Below are 17,211 nucleotides of genomic sequence, written 5' to 3' on the forward strand. Positions count from 1 at the left end.
GAGAGAAAATGAAGAAACGCTTCAGCCACAAACTACTGACACACACAGAGACGACAAACATCCAGCAGAAGCTGTTTATCCACCGACAGATCAAACCAGACACACAGATGTTTGTACTGATAAAATAAAAGGGAAAAACGTTCATATGACTCAAAAGCCACTAAATCACATGTATAATGTTTGTCTGTGTTGTTGCAACAAAATTCATGAGTGAACATTAATGCAAACATACAGTAACCTGTAAATGTAATCGTTCATTTAGAGAAATATCATACCAGAAAGTTTGGGACTTTGGAAATTTTATGAGAAAAGCTTGAGTTCATAATCAGATATTTTGATTGCAGACTTTGGTATTTTGGTGAATCTGAGCAAAATAACTCTTATAAAACTCTAGTTGAAACACATGTGCTTAGCTAAGTGCTAAAGCATGCTATTATCAGCATAAAACAGGAAGTTGTTGTAACTCAAGCATACAATGTCCAATCTCCCCCACACTTCACACGTTTGATAAATACCCTGGCCTGAAGACACATACATGCCTAAATGTAGTTATAGTCATAGCGCCACCAGCTGGCCAGTGCTAACTGAAGCGTCACATTGAAATGTTCGCCTAACAGCTTCTGTCAACATAAAGGCCGCCTTCTTTGCTTTGACCAATCGGTCATCTCAAATATTTTTGACAATGACGAGCGGTCAGATGACGGCTGAACTCGGCTCAGAGGAGAAGGTCAGTTTAATATTGGTGCTGTGCGATATCTCTGCAACACCAAAGAAGAGTCAATATACTATATTATAAAACGGATAGACAGAAACATTGAATACTTTTGATGAGAATCTTCCTGGAAACATCAGTAGTTTATAATCTCCAGAATGTTCAGTTGTGATGTTTGTGATGGTCAGAGATCCAGTTTGATTGTCCAGCTTCAGTCTGTCTCTGAATCTCCCATCAAGAACATCATCATATACAGTGATTCTGTCGGCCCGTTTATTGATTTCAGCTATTACAGTGTTTTCATATCCAAACCTCCACTGAATCACATCATCATCCTTCATTTCAGTAAGATCAGAGTTTAGAGAGACTGAATCTCCCTCCTTCACTGACACTGACTTCACTTCATCTGTCAAACACACAGAGAACAAACAGAAACAGGGTTTGCAAAGATTAAATACTGTAGGAGCCAAATTAAGCTTTGAGTTGATTTCATGTTTCTTTCTTGTGAATGTGTGTGTGTGTGTGTGTGTGTGTGTGTGAATATATATATATATATATATATATATATATATATATTTATTGTCTACCGCCATCTAAAGGACGGTTGGGAGGCTGAAGGAGGAGCCGAAGGGGAAAGGCCTTAAAGACAGGAAGCCACAGTTTCTGGGGTGGCGGAGAGGGCAAACAGTCTTTGGACCGTGTGGTGTGTGTCACGTGTGTGTGTGTGTGTGTGTGTGTGTGTCACGTGTGTGCTGTATTGGTTCCATGACGTGACAAGCCGTTTGCTACCATATAAGAAACTACTTTAGTTTAATTGTTTGTTTTATTTACCTCAAGTTTTTTGTAACATTCTCAATAACAATAAATGTTCATTGGACCGACTGGATCAACTTCTACTCCTCATCTTTACAACTGCACGCGTCAAACTATATCCAGCTCAGCACACAGTGGCAAATAGGGAACAAAGATCCGACTGGAAAAAGCTACTACAAATACTGTTAAATCACTTTATAGTGGTTTACTAATCGAATAGTTAAAATTGGCATTAAAAATAAACAATATAAAATAAAAACAAAATCTTGTATGAATTCATTTAAAAATTTTCATTTAAAAACAGGTGTAAACGTTTTTGAACTCACCAATGACAAAGAGAATGAAATCCTTGCTCTCACTGTTGATCTGTAGTTGATAATCTCCAGCATGTTCAGTTGTGGTGTTTGTGATGGTCAGAGATCCAGTTTGATTGTCCAGCTTCAGTCTGTCTCTGAATCTCCCATCAAGAACATCATCATATACAGTGATTATGTCGGCCGTTACATTGATTTCAGCTATTAAAGTGTAATTCATATCCAAACCACCACTGAATCTCATCATCGTCCTTCATTTCAGTAAGATCAGAGTTTAGAGAGACTGAATCTCCCTCAATCACATCTTCACCAAACACACCTGAAGAAGAAAATCTTTAAAATCACCTGATATTGGTTTGATGAAGCTTCACTGAAATCAATAATATTGTGAAATTAATAATAATCTGCAGAAGTACAAAGACAAAGATGATGAATGAAAAGAGAAATAATTGTATATATGGAAAAATAACTAAAACACCTTTTCTGCAATGTTTAATGTCACACTAAAGCCTCACACCCTGACAAAGGCTTGTAAGCCGCAAGGTGTGCACTTGTCACCATTTTTTTTAATGATAAAGCCATGATAAAAATAAAGGCTTTTTAACTTTTTCAACACTATTTGAGTGCCTTGGAATATCTTTATTCTTTGAGCTGAACCATCCCTCACACCCAAAGAGCAGTGAGATAAGGAATTCACACCCCGTGCAGCACTTTTCTTACATTCTTTGCTTTGTTGACTTTTTCTGCAATGTTTAATGTCACACTCAACTATGCTGTTGAGTATCTGAGTTTCATATTTATATTTTTGTATTTAATCAATTCATAATAACTGAGTTATTCTCATATAGAAATAATTGAACAGTGATTTTACTGTCAGATCAAGTTTGATTCAGCTCTAAACAGTGAATGTTGATCCTCTCTGACTAAATTAACCAGTCATTTATTACATGGTACCAGAACAGAAACAACTGAAGTCATAAAAACACATTTAAACTCGCCAACCAAACGCCACAAACACAAACAGAGCAAAACTTATTTCAGAAACATTTTCTTCATCGGTTTCATTCCACGAAAAATGAAAAGACAAACTCTTCAAAACTGCTTCAGTAATAAAATGACAGTCTGAACAATCTGCTTTGTTTAAACTAACATTTAACATTTTTTATTAACATTTATCCTGCGAGACTCAAACCAGTGTTATTTCAGTATCATTGAGATACTATTATAATTTCTATGAATATTATGATGATAAACACAAACTGTTTGATTGACAAAGGGAGCATTTATTTGATCGCGATCTAGATCTAATTTAATCACAGTTTAAATAACAGATTATTTTCATCCTAGAAGAGAAACAACGTGAACCCAGCAAACACAGATCGTTGGCACAACGTAACCTTCTAACAACGTTTTATCAACTTGGCCTAAAGGTTGCTATAGAGCCGTAGACGTTATGGAATGGTGCATTGTGGGTAACGGCGGCTATATTAGAGGCAACGCAAAAGCCGGTTTGGAATAAGGTAACAGCGCAGCCGGCCGGTCTCCACCGGCAATGAGAAAGAAAGAGAAAGAGTTATGGACCATGACAAAAAAAAGTTGGCTATACCGTATACCAGGGGTCGGCAAGTAACTTTGGCCGCGGGCCAATATTTTTTTTAGCCAGTAGATGGCGGGCCAGCTACACGGAGTAGGCCTATGGATACAAATTAAATACTCTTATATAGGCCTATAATTGTGGAATATGATGTGTCCGTCACCGTCCGTGGATCATTCATTCAATCTTTTTTTTTATTTTTATTTTTTTATTAAAACCAAAAATAAAAAGATGAAAAACGACTTGTTTTTCCATTATTTATTTCCTGAACTGAAATGAAAAAGAAAAAAAAAACGAATAAGGACGGGTTTTCTGATTTTCTGATTGTGCTCAGATCAAAAATAGAAAAAATGTATTAGACAAATTTTAATTTTAATTTTTAATTTATGCATATATCAAGGAAATCATTTTAAACAGATCAAGTACTATTGTGGTAACAGATTACAGCCATTTTAATAAAGGTGTGAATAGCAATCATGCCTCATTCCGTACAGTCCGACTTTTGAACTTTATTCCTTTTTTTATTATTATTATTTATTCGGGACACACACATACACACCTAAGGTTTAAGGAGGTCTGCGCGGGACTGTTTTTTTTCCGTCCCGCTCCCACAAGGTTCTATTCAGCAACCGCTTAAAATATACTCGGTGTTACCCCCGCTTTATTTCCCGACCTGACGGGTCTACAAAATTTAGATCTCGTTTCCATAATCTCACATTCAAATGTCTCTAACGGAAAGAAGGAGATTAAGTAGCCTATAATAATTATAAATGCTATACAAAAATTGTGTTCGTGTCAATATAAATAGTAGGCTATTTTAACATTGTACTGTCAGCAGAGAAAAAAAATGCCACAGAAAAAAAGAAAGAAATATAAATAACAAATTAAATAGGACAAAGCCTATCACTCAAATTTCTAAGCAACATAAACGAAAATCATATTGCCCTACTGACGAAATGAAGTAGGCTATTTTCTGCCGAACTATTTCAAACATCCTTGCAAAAAAATAATGTTGTTGACTGACAATGGTTTCAGTACCAAACAGCTCCTCAGAGCAGGTGTACAGGTGGTCAGAATTAAGTGCGGATACGCTGTCAAAAGATGTCGGGAGTGCGAGTGGGCTATTGTCAGTCAGACCGCCCGCTCCGTCCAAAGTACACCAGAGTTCTGACCGCTATCGTCTTTTGACCCGCGAACGGACACAAAGTGGTCAAGCGTATAACTAGACGCGGCAGGCGCGAATTTGACGCGCTATTCGCGTCCGGTGTGAACGCCAGTTATACTTTAAAATGTAATCCCGCGCCGCATGATTCCCTATGGGCGTTTCACACAGTATGCGGCGGTGAAATCGCCGCGCGACTACGGCTTTTCTCAAGTAGTGGAAGAGTTTTGTGCAGCATTTAGGACTACCAAAATAATCCGGCGGGCCAGAAAATATTGCTGGCGGGCCAGTTTTGGCCCGCGGGCCGCCAGTTGCCGTTCCCTGCCGTATACTGACAAACTTAATAATGAAGCCCAACAACGCTGCTTAAAAAAAATTGAGATTATAGGCGGAATCGATCCCTATGAATAAAGTATGGAGTAATAATACCGTGATTCCCACAATGCATTGCGACGTAACGTAACGATCCCAAACTCTATAAATACGTTGTGTGGTGAAGGTTGTTACAGCGTTGCCACAATGTTGACATTAAACCACCGTTCAGGGCCATTGCTTAAGGTTGTGCCAAAGGTGTCTTGACAACCACTGGACTACGTATGTACTCGTCACTGCCCTGAAGCGCGAAAATCAGCCTTTTAAATTTCACCCGCCCGTTGGGCTCATTGTGCTGTCTCGTTCTTCATCGAGAAAGGCTACGTGTGTATTGCGTTTTATTTACCTCAGCTAAATAAGATACGTAATTATTCAAACACAACCTACAACTTCATTTTCTAATGTGACTAATGTAGCCTCGCTTGCACTGTTTAGTTTTTCATTTCATTTGTCTGCTATTTAGTCTCATCCGTTTATTTGCTCCTCTGGATTTGTGGATGTTTCCTGGACTGTACAGAACCGGTTTTGTTCATTAAATGTTCTGATCTTTGCTTTTTATGTTTTATTTATTATAAAAGAAATTTGTATATTAATTTATTTTTTTATTTTTTTCACAAATGTATAACTTTTGGAAGTGCAATTTGATTACCATATATGCAGTTAGTTTTAATAAAGTTGAATTAACGAAACCTGTAATTTTTACTCTTCAAAGTGTACACTTGCAGTTGTTGATTATAATTAGGCTAATTTACTGAGAGCCCCATTAAATAATAATAAGGATAAACAATATTTAAAAAAACTATATAATTATCTAACATCTGACTAATTAAAAATTAACCTCAAAACATAAAATGCTAAATGGGGGATATCTATAGGCCTATAGTATCTAGCATAAAAACAAAAAATTGTCAGAACATCATCTCTCAGTTGCTGAATGTCGCGCAACAACGTTGCTACAGCCCTGTCGCGTCTTACAATTCTACATTGTTACAATATTGCGAGCACGTAGACAGCGACGTTGCCATAGAAGAAATGCAACGTGCCACAGATGTTGTCACAACGTAAATGTGTTTGCTGGGAAGACCATTCACATCAGATGTTAAGTCACTCACTGGCTTGATTTACTGGCACATAGACAAATATCACCTGACTGTACATGAATCATTACATATCAGAAATCACTGGTAACAGATCAGCTATTAGAATTAACAGTTACTCACATGTTGTGGCATTACTGTCGTAAAAGTACCGTAAATAGCCTACATAATGCTCAACTGAGACATTCACATTGTTAAAGATACACTGTGTGATATTTTCCCCCATCTAGCGGTGAAATTGTATGTGAATTCCCAGTGAATATTAGTTTCTGTTCCTTTCAATTCCGAGGGCGTTTTAACTCCTACGGTGGCCGTATTATTCCAAGATTAACATGGCTTCCAGTTCGACTTCGTCCATGAGTGTTCCGTCAAGTGATGAGGTTAGAACTATTGATCACCTGTGATCCGTCGCAGCACAGATTTATGTTACAAGGTAAACAATACTTTTTCACCATTGACGCAAGGAAAAGTAACGCAAGTTATACTAGAGGTCGTTCTGGCGTTATGCACAACCATGCTATGGTTAGACAAGCAACTATAAAACTTTGAATTTACACAAATAGGCTGAATTACCTGTCGAGAACTTCGGCGTCCGTTTTAAAATCTTTGCTCCTCATGAGCTCTTTCCATCTGGGAAAAGTTACTCCAATATTGACTTTGGTCTTGCTGATTTGCCTGTCGCGTTGACGTTTTAATTCTCTCTTTCGCTTCCTTGGCGACTCTGCTACATGTCCTCGAAAATAGGCGTGATCCTCCATCTTTAGCGATCTTTCAAATCTGCCGGCAGTCGTGAGTAATCTCCCCCTCGCATTCGTCTCTGTGTCACTGAGTGTAAAGCGCGAAAGGCGAAGCTTGAATTTACAGGTATGTCCCTCTTTGGCTAATGTAGTTTCAATATGGAGGCGTAACATGGCTGCCACCATTCGAACCCCTCACCCGTATGTATTATAAATGGCAGATTTTACACTTACGAGAATACTTTATTAGTTGGTGGAAGTAATAACACATGAATGAGCACATATACTTTTGATAGAACAAAGTGTTTTTTGCTAAGAATCAACTTAAAAAGTTACACAGTGTAGCTTTAAAAAATAATAATAATAACCACATTCCTACTATTAAGATATTTTAGAAGTTATTTGTGGTCCATCCTGTATCTCGTCTCGTCATCTCAACACGCGAGTGGGCGGGGCCAAAGTTACGACGATGAAGTAGGCGTTGATGTTCTTCTGCAGAGGCTAGTCTTTCACTGCTCTATTACATTATACAGATGCACATTTCAGGACAAGTTGTTCGCTGGGCTTGGTAAAAATAACAGTTTTGGAATAACAAGGACATTTTCAGCTCTGAAACTTACTGGATATTCGTATAGTATGATGACAAAAGCTCAAGGAAAATTTCATTTCTCAGTGCATGACCCCTTTAAGTGACCCCACATTTTATTTATTTGTAAATAATGCTGTCAATGTAAAATATTGAATTAAATATGCTGTCAAAAATACACACATATTGATGAAAGTAAGTTGCAGTTCAGACAATCTGCAGTCTCACTGAAACTTAACGCATGTGTTTTGTCAGACTCACCAGGGCTTGACATCAACTAAAGTTAAGTCTAAACTGCCTCCTTGACATCATACTTACCTTTAACTTATAACATTACAGCATTTATTATTTGAAGTCAATATAAGCTGAAAACAAAAAGCTGTCAATCCCTGAATAATTCTTTATTTTCCAGTTATGAATGTATGCTTGATTAGATATGTAGCGTCTCCTAACTAATGAAATGTCTTGATCCGGCAAACAAAATACTACAAAACACTGATTTACTCACAGCCATTAAGATTTTAAATTGATGCGATTGATCAATTTCATTTGCGTTTAAAAAATTTGATCAGTGAAGAGTTCAATGAGTTATGGAGAATAAGCTGCGATCTGATCCTAACCGAAACCAGACCAAACAAAAGGCAACGCATGATGAGTGGGAACTTGAAGCATTACTCAGTTGAGGAAACCGTATTCAGTGAAATGCAGACGCCTCCAACTACTGACTGTAAGATTTACTCTTTTTAATTATATATGGATACACCTTATGCACCGCTGTGGTTATTTTCTGTCTGTAGAGGATTTAGTAAATGGTCTTGTGCAGTGGTTAAATTGGGCCGGGGCTCTCCGGGGCTCAGCCCCGGCACATAAGCCTGCTCGTTTGTGTCCTGATGTGCCTGTTTACAGTCAGTTGCCTAATGGAAATGATGTCACATCAAATTTGATGAAAGTGATGCTTTTGAAAACATATTTCTGACAATAAATGAAAGATTTTTTAAATGGCATGTCTATTTTGTCTCGGCGGAACTGAGATGAGAACAATCGGAACACGGCCGTATTCTTGTTCAGCTGCTTAATCTCGTTGTCAGTCGACCATAATCGCGCACCGCTCGCGCATGCCATGCACATCTTAGGCTACTACTCAAAACTCCGACACGGATAAATGTACGCAGCAATATATAATGAATGTTCCCGGGAGATCCGTAGTTGCGCAGGATGTGGAATCGCGCAAAAGTTCCAGAACCTTCAACCGCCTTAAACAATAAATAAATAAAAACTCACGAGCTGCTGGCCGCCGCTGGAGATCAATTTTGTCAAGTTCAGCACAACGTTGGTTGTACAAAAAGTGCCCTGGCCTTGAACAACAAGGTAAGGAAAATAGCCTATGTTTGGCACATTGTATGGGTCACTATATCATAACAAGGTAATACAATGTGTAATCAAGTGATGTCAATTCCAGCGTTATGGACGTCGTGACATGCAGTAAAAACTTGAAATATAAATTCTCAGAAAATGCATTTAATACCAATATATTAAAAATGTTTATATATCAATACTCCCTTAATAAAGGAGTCCAGACATTAGAAAAATATCAGTCTACACATGCGTTTAATATTTAATATGAGGGAAATAGGCTACACATGCCATGGACGTGACACAAAAAATCTTTGACTTTTAGGTGGCAAAATATTTTTTTTGTAATTCTGTGAATTACACTGTGCAAACCACAAGTAATACTAGGCTACCCACCGGATACTCTCCACAGAACATAACATATTCATTTTATTCAGGGCCGCGGGAAGTGGGGGTGCTGTTTTCACAGAATTGTAAATGCAACGCATATGTTTGTTCATTAAAATGTATTCATTTTTAGCATTTAGTCATTTATTTGTAATAAACACTTTTAGTGGGCTATTTAAAAATTGTTATTTATATGTTAAATTATGTTTTTAAAACATAAGCGCAGAGTGTTACGTAATAGTGTGTCGAAATAATGTGTGTGTCGAAAGAATTTGTCCGCAGCTGCTCAAAAAAAAAAAAAAAAAAAACCCAGTCAAAAACCCCACTGTCAGTGTTTTGTAAGGAACAGGCAAATATGTCAAGTATAGCAGGATACATTTTAATTGTTTACTATTAAAACAGTTATTTTTTATGTCAGTGTCGGCTAGACAGATGAAGTTGACGACTCGCGATCTTCGCAGCGCCAGAGAGAAATGTACATTTCATACGAATTACATAAGCAGCGCAGTCTGTTTTCTTTCGTTTTGAATTGTTCTGCTTAAAAGTAGACATTTCAAGCTATCTATATGTCTCAGGTCTGTGAGGCAATAGGCTTATAGGCCCACGCTGAGTTTCGGTTCATTTATGAGACGAGCTCCAGGTTCGCCAGCGCCTCCGTGTCCTGATTATCTATTTTCTAATAGCCTAGTATATTTACTTCTTATTTATTAAATCCAGACAATTGGTTGATGAAACATCGATTCAAATTAAGATACAATTAATACAAAACGAAATTAAATTTAAAGACAGGCTTTGTGCTTTCAGTTTGAGGTCTCTGTGAAAGTTTTAAAACATTATTTTAGTGCCGCTTTAGAGCGCTCACGTCCCTAACAGAGAACTGTCTGTAAAAAAATTTTTGTGTGTGTGTGTGTGAAATACATTTTTTTAAAAATGCGACTTAGTCCAGTGCCACTTAGGCTATATATGTTTTTTCTTCCTCGTGGCGCATTTTTTGACTGATATGGGACTCCGGAGCGACTTATAAAATAGGCTACGGTAAGTTATTTATTCTTTTTGTGCAAATGTCACATAAAGTCCCATCCTTTAAGGATTAATTTATGTCCCGTTGACCGGTCCATTGCATTACGAATAAAAGCAGAATCAATAAAGTCAAAAATGTGCTGTGCAGAGTTTTATAGTCTTGATATTGTTTCTTATTCAAAAGTGGCGACGCCCCTTTTTTTCTCAGAATTGCGAGATATGAAGTCAGAATTCTGAGAAATAAAGTCGCAATTCTGAGAAATAAAGTCGCAATTCTGAGTAATAAAGTCGCAATTGTGAGATATAAAGTAAAAATTGCATGATATTCGTCGAAATTTCGTGTTATAAAATCAGAATTGTGAGATATAAACTATTCTGAGGTAAAAAAAAAAATATATATATATAGAAAGCTTGAAATGTCTTCTTTTAAACAGAACAATTCAAAAAGTAAACAGACTGCTGCATGTGTAATTTTTAGAAAACACTTGTTAATTAATAAACAATTAAAATGTCTCCTTGCTATATTTTACATATTCATAATCATTACTTTTGCCGGTTCTTTGTGACAGCTTTTAGGCCTTTATTGGCAGCGCCACCCTTACATGTTACATGAACGCGTCACCACCGCATCAGCACCGAAAACAGGAGATTTTTCAATCCCTGTTTTGGCAGGGGAAAACTGATCAGAAAATGTAACGAAACATTGTAGAAATGTAGTGGAGTAGAAAGTATAATAATTGCTGCAAAATGTAACGAAGTAAAAGTCAAAAGTAGCCTATGCACTATTGATTCTACTTATGTAAAGTACAGATATGTGAAAAATGTACTTAAATAAAGTAACAAAGTATTTGTACTTCGTTACATTCCACCACTGCTGATTAACAGTAATGTAAATGCTAAATGTCCTAATACCTGTTAATACTACAACAATGCAAAGTATTTGCTCTTAACCTTTCAGTTTTTCACATATCATGTAACACTCAATTTCTCCATTTCTTTGCACAAAATTCTCCAGAAATTGCCATTTAATGTTGTTTTTGTTGTTGTTGTTTTTTCGGGGGAGCATACCCCCGGACCCCCCTAGGGAGAGCCCCCCCACATAATAAATCCCAATTTAACCCCTGGTGTTGTGCATTGTATAGCAACTGTTTCCAGGATTACATGTTGATCCTCTCTGACTAAATTAACCAGACATGTATTACATGGTACCAGAACAGAAACAACTGAAGTCATAAAAAAAAAAAAAACATTTAAACTCACCATCCAGACGTCAGAAACACAAGCAGAGCAAAACAGTCCAAAACATCTTCAATGGATGATATGAAAAGACAAACTCTTCAAAACTGGTTCAGTAATAAAATGACAGACGCGCTGATGTGAAGCTGCTCTGTAGTAAAGTGAAGTCAAACTCCACCGTCAGCTAAAATAACTGCACATCTTTAAGTGTTAATGTGTGACTGTCTAACTCTTTCTTAGCTGATTAATTCACATGTCAATTTGTCACTTTGAGCTCCAGTAGGCCTCCAATTCCTGTAAGTCACTGGTGACACTTTCAACAGAAATAAACTGACCCATAATGTGTTAAAAACATCTTACAGTTTTTCCCCGATTGCTTAAACACATTTCTTGAAACTATGTCTCGTATTCTCAAAACTGTAAACACAAATCCATAACGTCTCACCCAATTTCCCAAACATCCTATTTTCAGGTCAAAATGAAACCATTTACTCTTGCTAAAAAAACGAAACTTTGCCCTCAGACAGGACACACAAGCCCTCAAAATCACACACACTACAACATAGTCTAACACACTGGTGCAATAAATTCAAAACAACATTTCCAAAACTGGTAAGTTATGTTGCTTGTGGTCCCCCTCCTCACAAACCTTTGCACGTGATGAACACAAAAGACACAACCAATGGACACATTGGCACATTTTTATTCATTCATGTACTACACTGTACAACACACACACAACAAAACAAAACAAAAAAAATTATTCTCTCCTCTAATTTTTTTATTTTATATTTACTTACAGTAAGATGTGTGTGACCATCATATGACAGTAAAAGAGCACACACAAACCTTATTTTATAGAATAATCATATTATAATATGGAATTGTATTGGAATGGTAAAGAGTGTTGGGACGTGACAGGAGGGCCTCCACTCAAGGAGACAATATGATGGACACGTCTAAGAATGTTCCACATATGGTTGAAATACCATCTTTGGCCTAGAGAGATAACATTCCGGGAGTCAAGACTATAAAGGAGAAAGGATGCCCTCCTTCACTGTCACGCTCTGTGCCACTCTGTGTGACTGTATGACTGCTGGCCTTTTCTTGCAAGAAAATAAACCTCATCAAAGACTATTGGAAATGTTTGTCTTTTATTCAGTGATAGAATTTTGTTTGCCACCACTCCTCCCTGAAGGTTCTCGAGGCGACAGTGAAACGACTCAAATTTGGCCTTCCTCGTAGCCCAGCCTCCCTCGTAGTCATACCATTGACAAAGACATGGGCAACTAGAGTGGCTTGAATTTCATCTGAGACTGCTTGTCTTCTTGCCCCTGCCCTTCCTCCTCCTCCTTCTTATCCCTTTTATAAAATTACAGATAGAGCTTCATGTCTTCTGCTTAGCAGTGGTAGGAGAAGCCATGTGCATTTATGATCATTCCCAGTGAAGCTGTGTAAATGGAGAAAAGAAGAGGAGCGAGCACTGAACCTTGAGGCACTCCAGTGACTAGATGATACCTCTCCTCTCCATGAAACCTGGAAAGATCTTTCTGTGAAGTAAGACTGTAGCCACTGAAATACCGTACCAGTGATGCCCGAGTCAGAAAGGGTGGACAGGAGGATCTGGTGCTTTACAGTGTCAAAGGCAGCTGACAGGTCTAGTAGAATAAGGACAGATGATCTGGCGTTCGCTCTTCCCAGCCGTAGAGTTTCAGCAACGGTCAGCAGGGCGGTTGTGTCCACTTTTGAAGCCAGACTGGTTGTCATCAAATAGGTTTTTCTGTGACAAAAATGCAGAGGGTTGATTGAACACAACTCTTCCAAGAGTTTTTGACACAAAGGGAAGAAAAGAGACTGGTCTGTAGTTGAGGGTTGGCTTAGGGAAGGGACACACTAAACCCTTGCCAAAGAACTTGTGCTGATAAAGGCCGACTGTGTTTTTAAAATATTTTATTCTTACAGTTTTAACTAAATGTTACACTGGTTCAGTTCTATACAGAAGAGAACATGACATTTTTCACATTGGTCTGCAGAAAAACAGCGACGGGCCGAATGGAAATGTAATGGCCTCTCTGACAGTAGATGGCGCTTATGGATCAGCAGAAATAAAGCTGTTTCACTGGTAACCTCTGAACACAATGCAGCGTTGTGCTTATAAAAACACAGTCCAGCTCAAAAGATTTCTTTAACTTCACTGTAGTTTGCCAACATACAAGCTAGCTATAGTTGCAATGTGTTATTTAGCTAACTTCTAAACTTCTACGCTTTCATCTGAGGACGTTGCGGCCGATGCCTTTTTGTCATATGACTGAGATCTGAGGATGTCCTAAAATGTACATCGTACTGTCAAATAGTGCCATATTTAAGGGAAAAGGGTTTCGGATTTCGGACACAGCCATGATCAAGACGATCTGCTGAAGTTCAAACTGAGTGTCAGAACGGGGAAGAATGGTGATTTAAGTGACTTTAAACGTGTCATGATTGTTGGTGCCAGATGGACTGGTCTGAGTATTTAATTAACTGCTGATTTACTGGGATTTTCACACACAACCATCTCTAGGGTTCACAGAGAATGGTCAGAAAAAAAGAAAATATCCAGTGAGCTGTTTTTAGTTTGAGTTCACTCCTGGTATCATTGTTTAGTGATTTGAATAAAATATTTCTCAGTGCAGTTTCAACATGTCTGTTTATTTTCTCTGAACACTTCAACATGTGGTTTTATTCTTCATTACTCGTTTCACAGTATTCGTCACATAATACTGAACACAGCGCCATCTAGTGGCTTTCTTGAGTAACAGACACAATCACTGGATCTCATTACAGATTCTGAGTAAATAACTCCTGATAACATGTGAGTTCAGGGTGAGCCACTAGATGGAGGTGTTGCTCCTCAGACGAGACCACAGAGACAAATCACACTAGAGATTTTTATTTATTTATTTATTTATTTATTTATTTATTTTTATTGCAGAACAACATACATATACAGAGGAACACAGTGTATTATTATCTATTACATTCATAATAAAAAACAATAAAAAAAATGACACAGGGGAAAAATTACAAACAATTACAAAGAAAAGGATAAAAAAATTCTATACATCCGTTTCGCTTTTTTATTTCTTGCATCTTTTAGGGCTTCAATATAATGTTTAAGCTCAATTTTAAATAATATAATAGGTTTATTATTTGTCCATTTCTGCTTATGTATATGGTATTTTCCATCCATAATTATTAAGTTAACAACAAAATTTTGCTCCACACTCTTATTTTTGTATGACAAAAAATATCTTTAACAGATAGTTGAATCTTTAATTTTGTGAATTTAAAATATCAGATATTCAACATCAATCCAAAACAATTGGGTAAATACACATTCAAAGAATGAATGTTTTATTGATTCTTCTTCTGTATTACAAAAGTTGCATGTCGTCTCCATGTCTCTAAAAAAATCTTGAGACTATACTTGTCTCACTGGATACATCAAGTGAATAATCTTATATGTAATTTCTTTAACTTTATTGGTCAGACAGTATTTAATCGGTAAGTTCCAGACCTCTTTCCATTCAATCTGATTATACATTGAGTTCCAAAAAGGTTTGCATTTAGGCAATAACGTAATTCTACATAATTCTCTAATTTATAAAAGTTATTACATTTTTTATCTATAATTTTCACGCCATCAATACTTAACTGATTAGTAGTATATATGGGGATAGCTTCGGAAGATACATTGCCTGATAAAAGTTGAATAAGGCCACTAGGAATGGCATCAAATACTACTGCAAACTCTTTAGCCGCTACAGGGATCTTATACTAGTTAAGGAATTCGCAGTAATTAAAAAGATGTCCATTATTCTTAAATAACTGTCTGACCAAAATTATACCATTATTGTACCCGTTTCTGTAAAATAAAGATTTATTTTTAAATGTAATATATTTGTTGTTCCAAATCACAGATTTGTGTGGAGAAAAAATATGCTTAAAAATGAGCATCCATAATAGAAAAACCTGTTTATGAAAAGAAGAAAGCTTTATCGGAATCTTATTTACATCAAAATTACACCTCAAAAAACATTCTAAGCCCCCCAGTTTATCAAAAATGAACCTTTTGCCTTTAGAGTTCAAGTTCTTTATCCACTTGTTCTTAAATACGCAATTAGCAGTATTAGAGTCAAGTACATTTAGACCACCATCCTCAATTGGTTTGCATAAAACTGTTTTTTTTTTTTAAATAATGAGGTCTGTTCTTCCAAATGAAATTGAACAAAATAGTATCCACCTCTTTTATAACTGATTGTGGAACATCTAATGCAAGAGCTGTATACACCAAGCGTGACAATCCTTCAGTTTTGGATAATAATATTCTTCCTTTTAATGAAAGATCTCTCATTAACCATGAATTAAATTTTTGTTTAATTTTCCTAATAATTGGTGTAAAATTTAAATTATTTCTCTCTTTTTGGTCTTTACAGATCTTAATACCTAAATAATCTACTAACTCCTTTACTGGAATATCAAGAATGTTATTATGATTACATGTTTTCAAGGGGAATAACACACATTTTTTAATGTTTAAACATAAAAGAGTAAATATTAAGGCACTCAATAGCTTTTTTAACTTCAGTTTCACTTTTTTTTTTTTTTAAATAGCAGTGTTGTCCGCTAATTGAGAGCATTTGAACTCTTTCTCCAAAAGTCTAATACCACAAAATGTATCTCTTTTAATATGTATGGCCATGGTTTGTGTTACAAGTAAGAAAAGAAACGGTGAAATGCGACAGCCTTGTCGTAAACCTCTATTGATTTTAAACCTGGATGACGTTCAATATGATAACTTAACTGAGCTGTTACAGTCATTGTACAGTGTTTTAATAGCTTTTTTAAAGTATACTCCAAAACCAAAATAATTTAAGGTCTCCAACATAAAGTTATGATCGATAGTATCAAACGCTTTAAAGAAATCAACAAATAAAACAAAACTATTATCTGTAATAAATTCATTGTAGTCGATTAAATCCAAAATGAGCCTAATATTATTACAAATGTGACGACCTTTCATAAATCCTGATTGACATTCATCAATTATGGGATCAAGACAGTTCTTCAATCTTTCTGCAAATATTTGTGCAAAATGTTTTGCATCATTATTGATTAGCGTAATGGGACGCCAATTCTCTAAAAATAATTATAAAGTTATCAAGCCTTGTCTCAGTGAATTGAGTAAATAACCTTGTTGTATAGCTTCTTTAAATACAGCTAACAAAAAAGGGGATAATTCATTTTGAAAATATTTATAAAATTCACTAATTAAACCATCATTCCCGGGTGACTTATTGTCTTTGAGTTTGTTAATACAGTGAGATATTTCATTTAAAGGAATCTCTTGGTCGCACATTTCAATAGAAGACTCACTTATCTTTTGAATGTCATCTTTAATAGAATCTAAGAATGACTGTGCATTACTCAATTTGTTATCATAAGAATACAATTTCTCATAAAATTCAGCCACATATCTTGATATTTCTTTAGAATTTTCTGTTAACTGTCCATTAATATTCAGTTTGACCATATATGCAAGTTCTACATTCCTTTTTTCCATATAAAAAAAAAAAAGTATTTTGTATTTTTTTCTCCTTCCTCTAACCATTTCTTTATTGATCTTATGAAGGCACCCTTTGCTTTATATTCATATATTTTATCTAAATCTAATTGTAGTTGTAGTAATTTATTTGTATTTTCTTGATCTATATTACAATTTCCAGAAAGGCTTATGGGATTCCTAAATGGGGATTCCTTTTATGGGATTAAAGGCTTTCCTGTATAAT

At 36.2% G+C, this 17,211-nt stretch overlaps 2 protein-coding genes across 2 annotated transcripts in view; both read right to left on the bottom strand.

The window, feature by feature from the left end:
* The window catches only part of LOC309476105 (putative nuclease HARBI1), a 123,055-nt gene that overhangs the window by 91,466 nt on the left and 14,378 nt on the right, over positions 1–17,211 (bottom strand). The gene's annotated exons all lie outside the window — the stretch shown is intronic.
* Positions 758–2,136, bottom strand: LOC309476274 (uncharacterized protein). Its single transcript, XM_082139557.1, has 2 exons — positions 1,852–2,136; positions 758–1,118 (listed from the first exon to the last, which is right to left on the bottom strand). The coding sequence occupies exons 1-2, from the start codon at positions 2,084–2,086 to the stop codon at positions 778–780; spliced, it is 576 nt and encodes a 191-aa protein (XP_081995683.1). The 5' UTR covers positions 2,087–2,136; the 3' UTR covers positions 758–777.

The sequence above is a fragment of the Leuciscus leuciscus genome (genome assembly GCF_965113295.1).
Source record: "Leuciscus leuciscus genome assembly, chromosome: 15".
NCBI classification, from domain to species: Eukaryota; Metazoa; Chordata; class Actinopteri; order Cypriniformes; family Leuciscidae; genus Leuciscus; species Leuciscus leuciscus.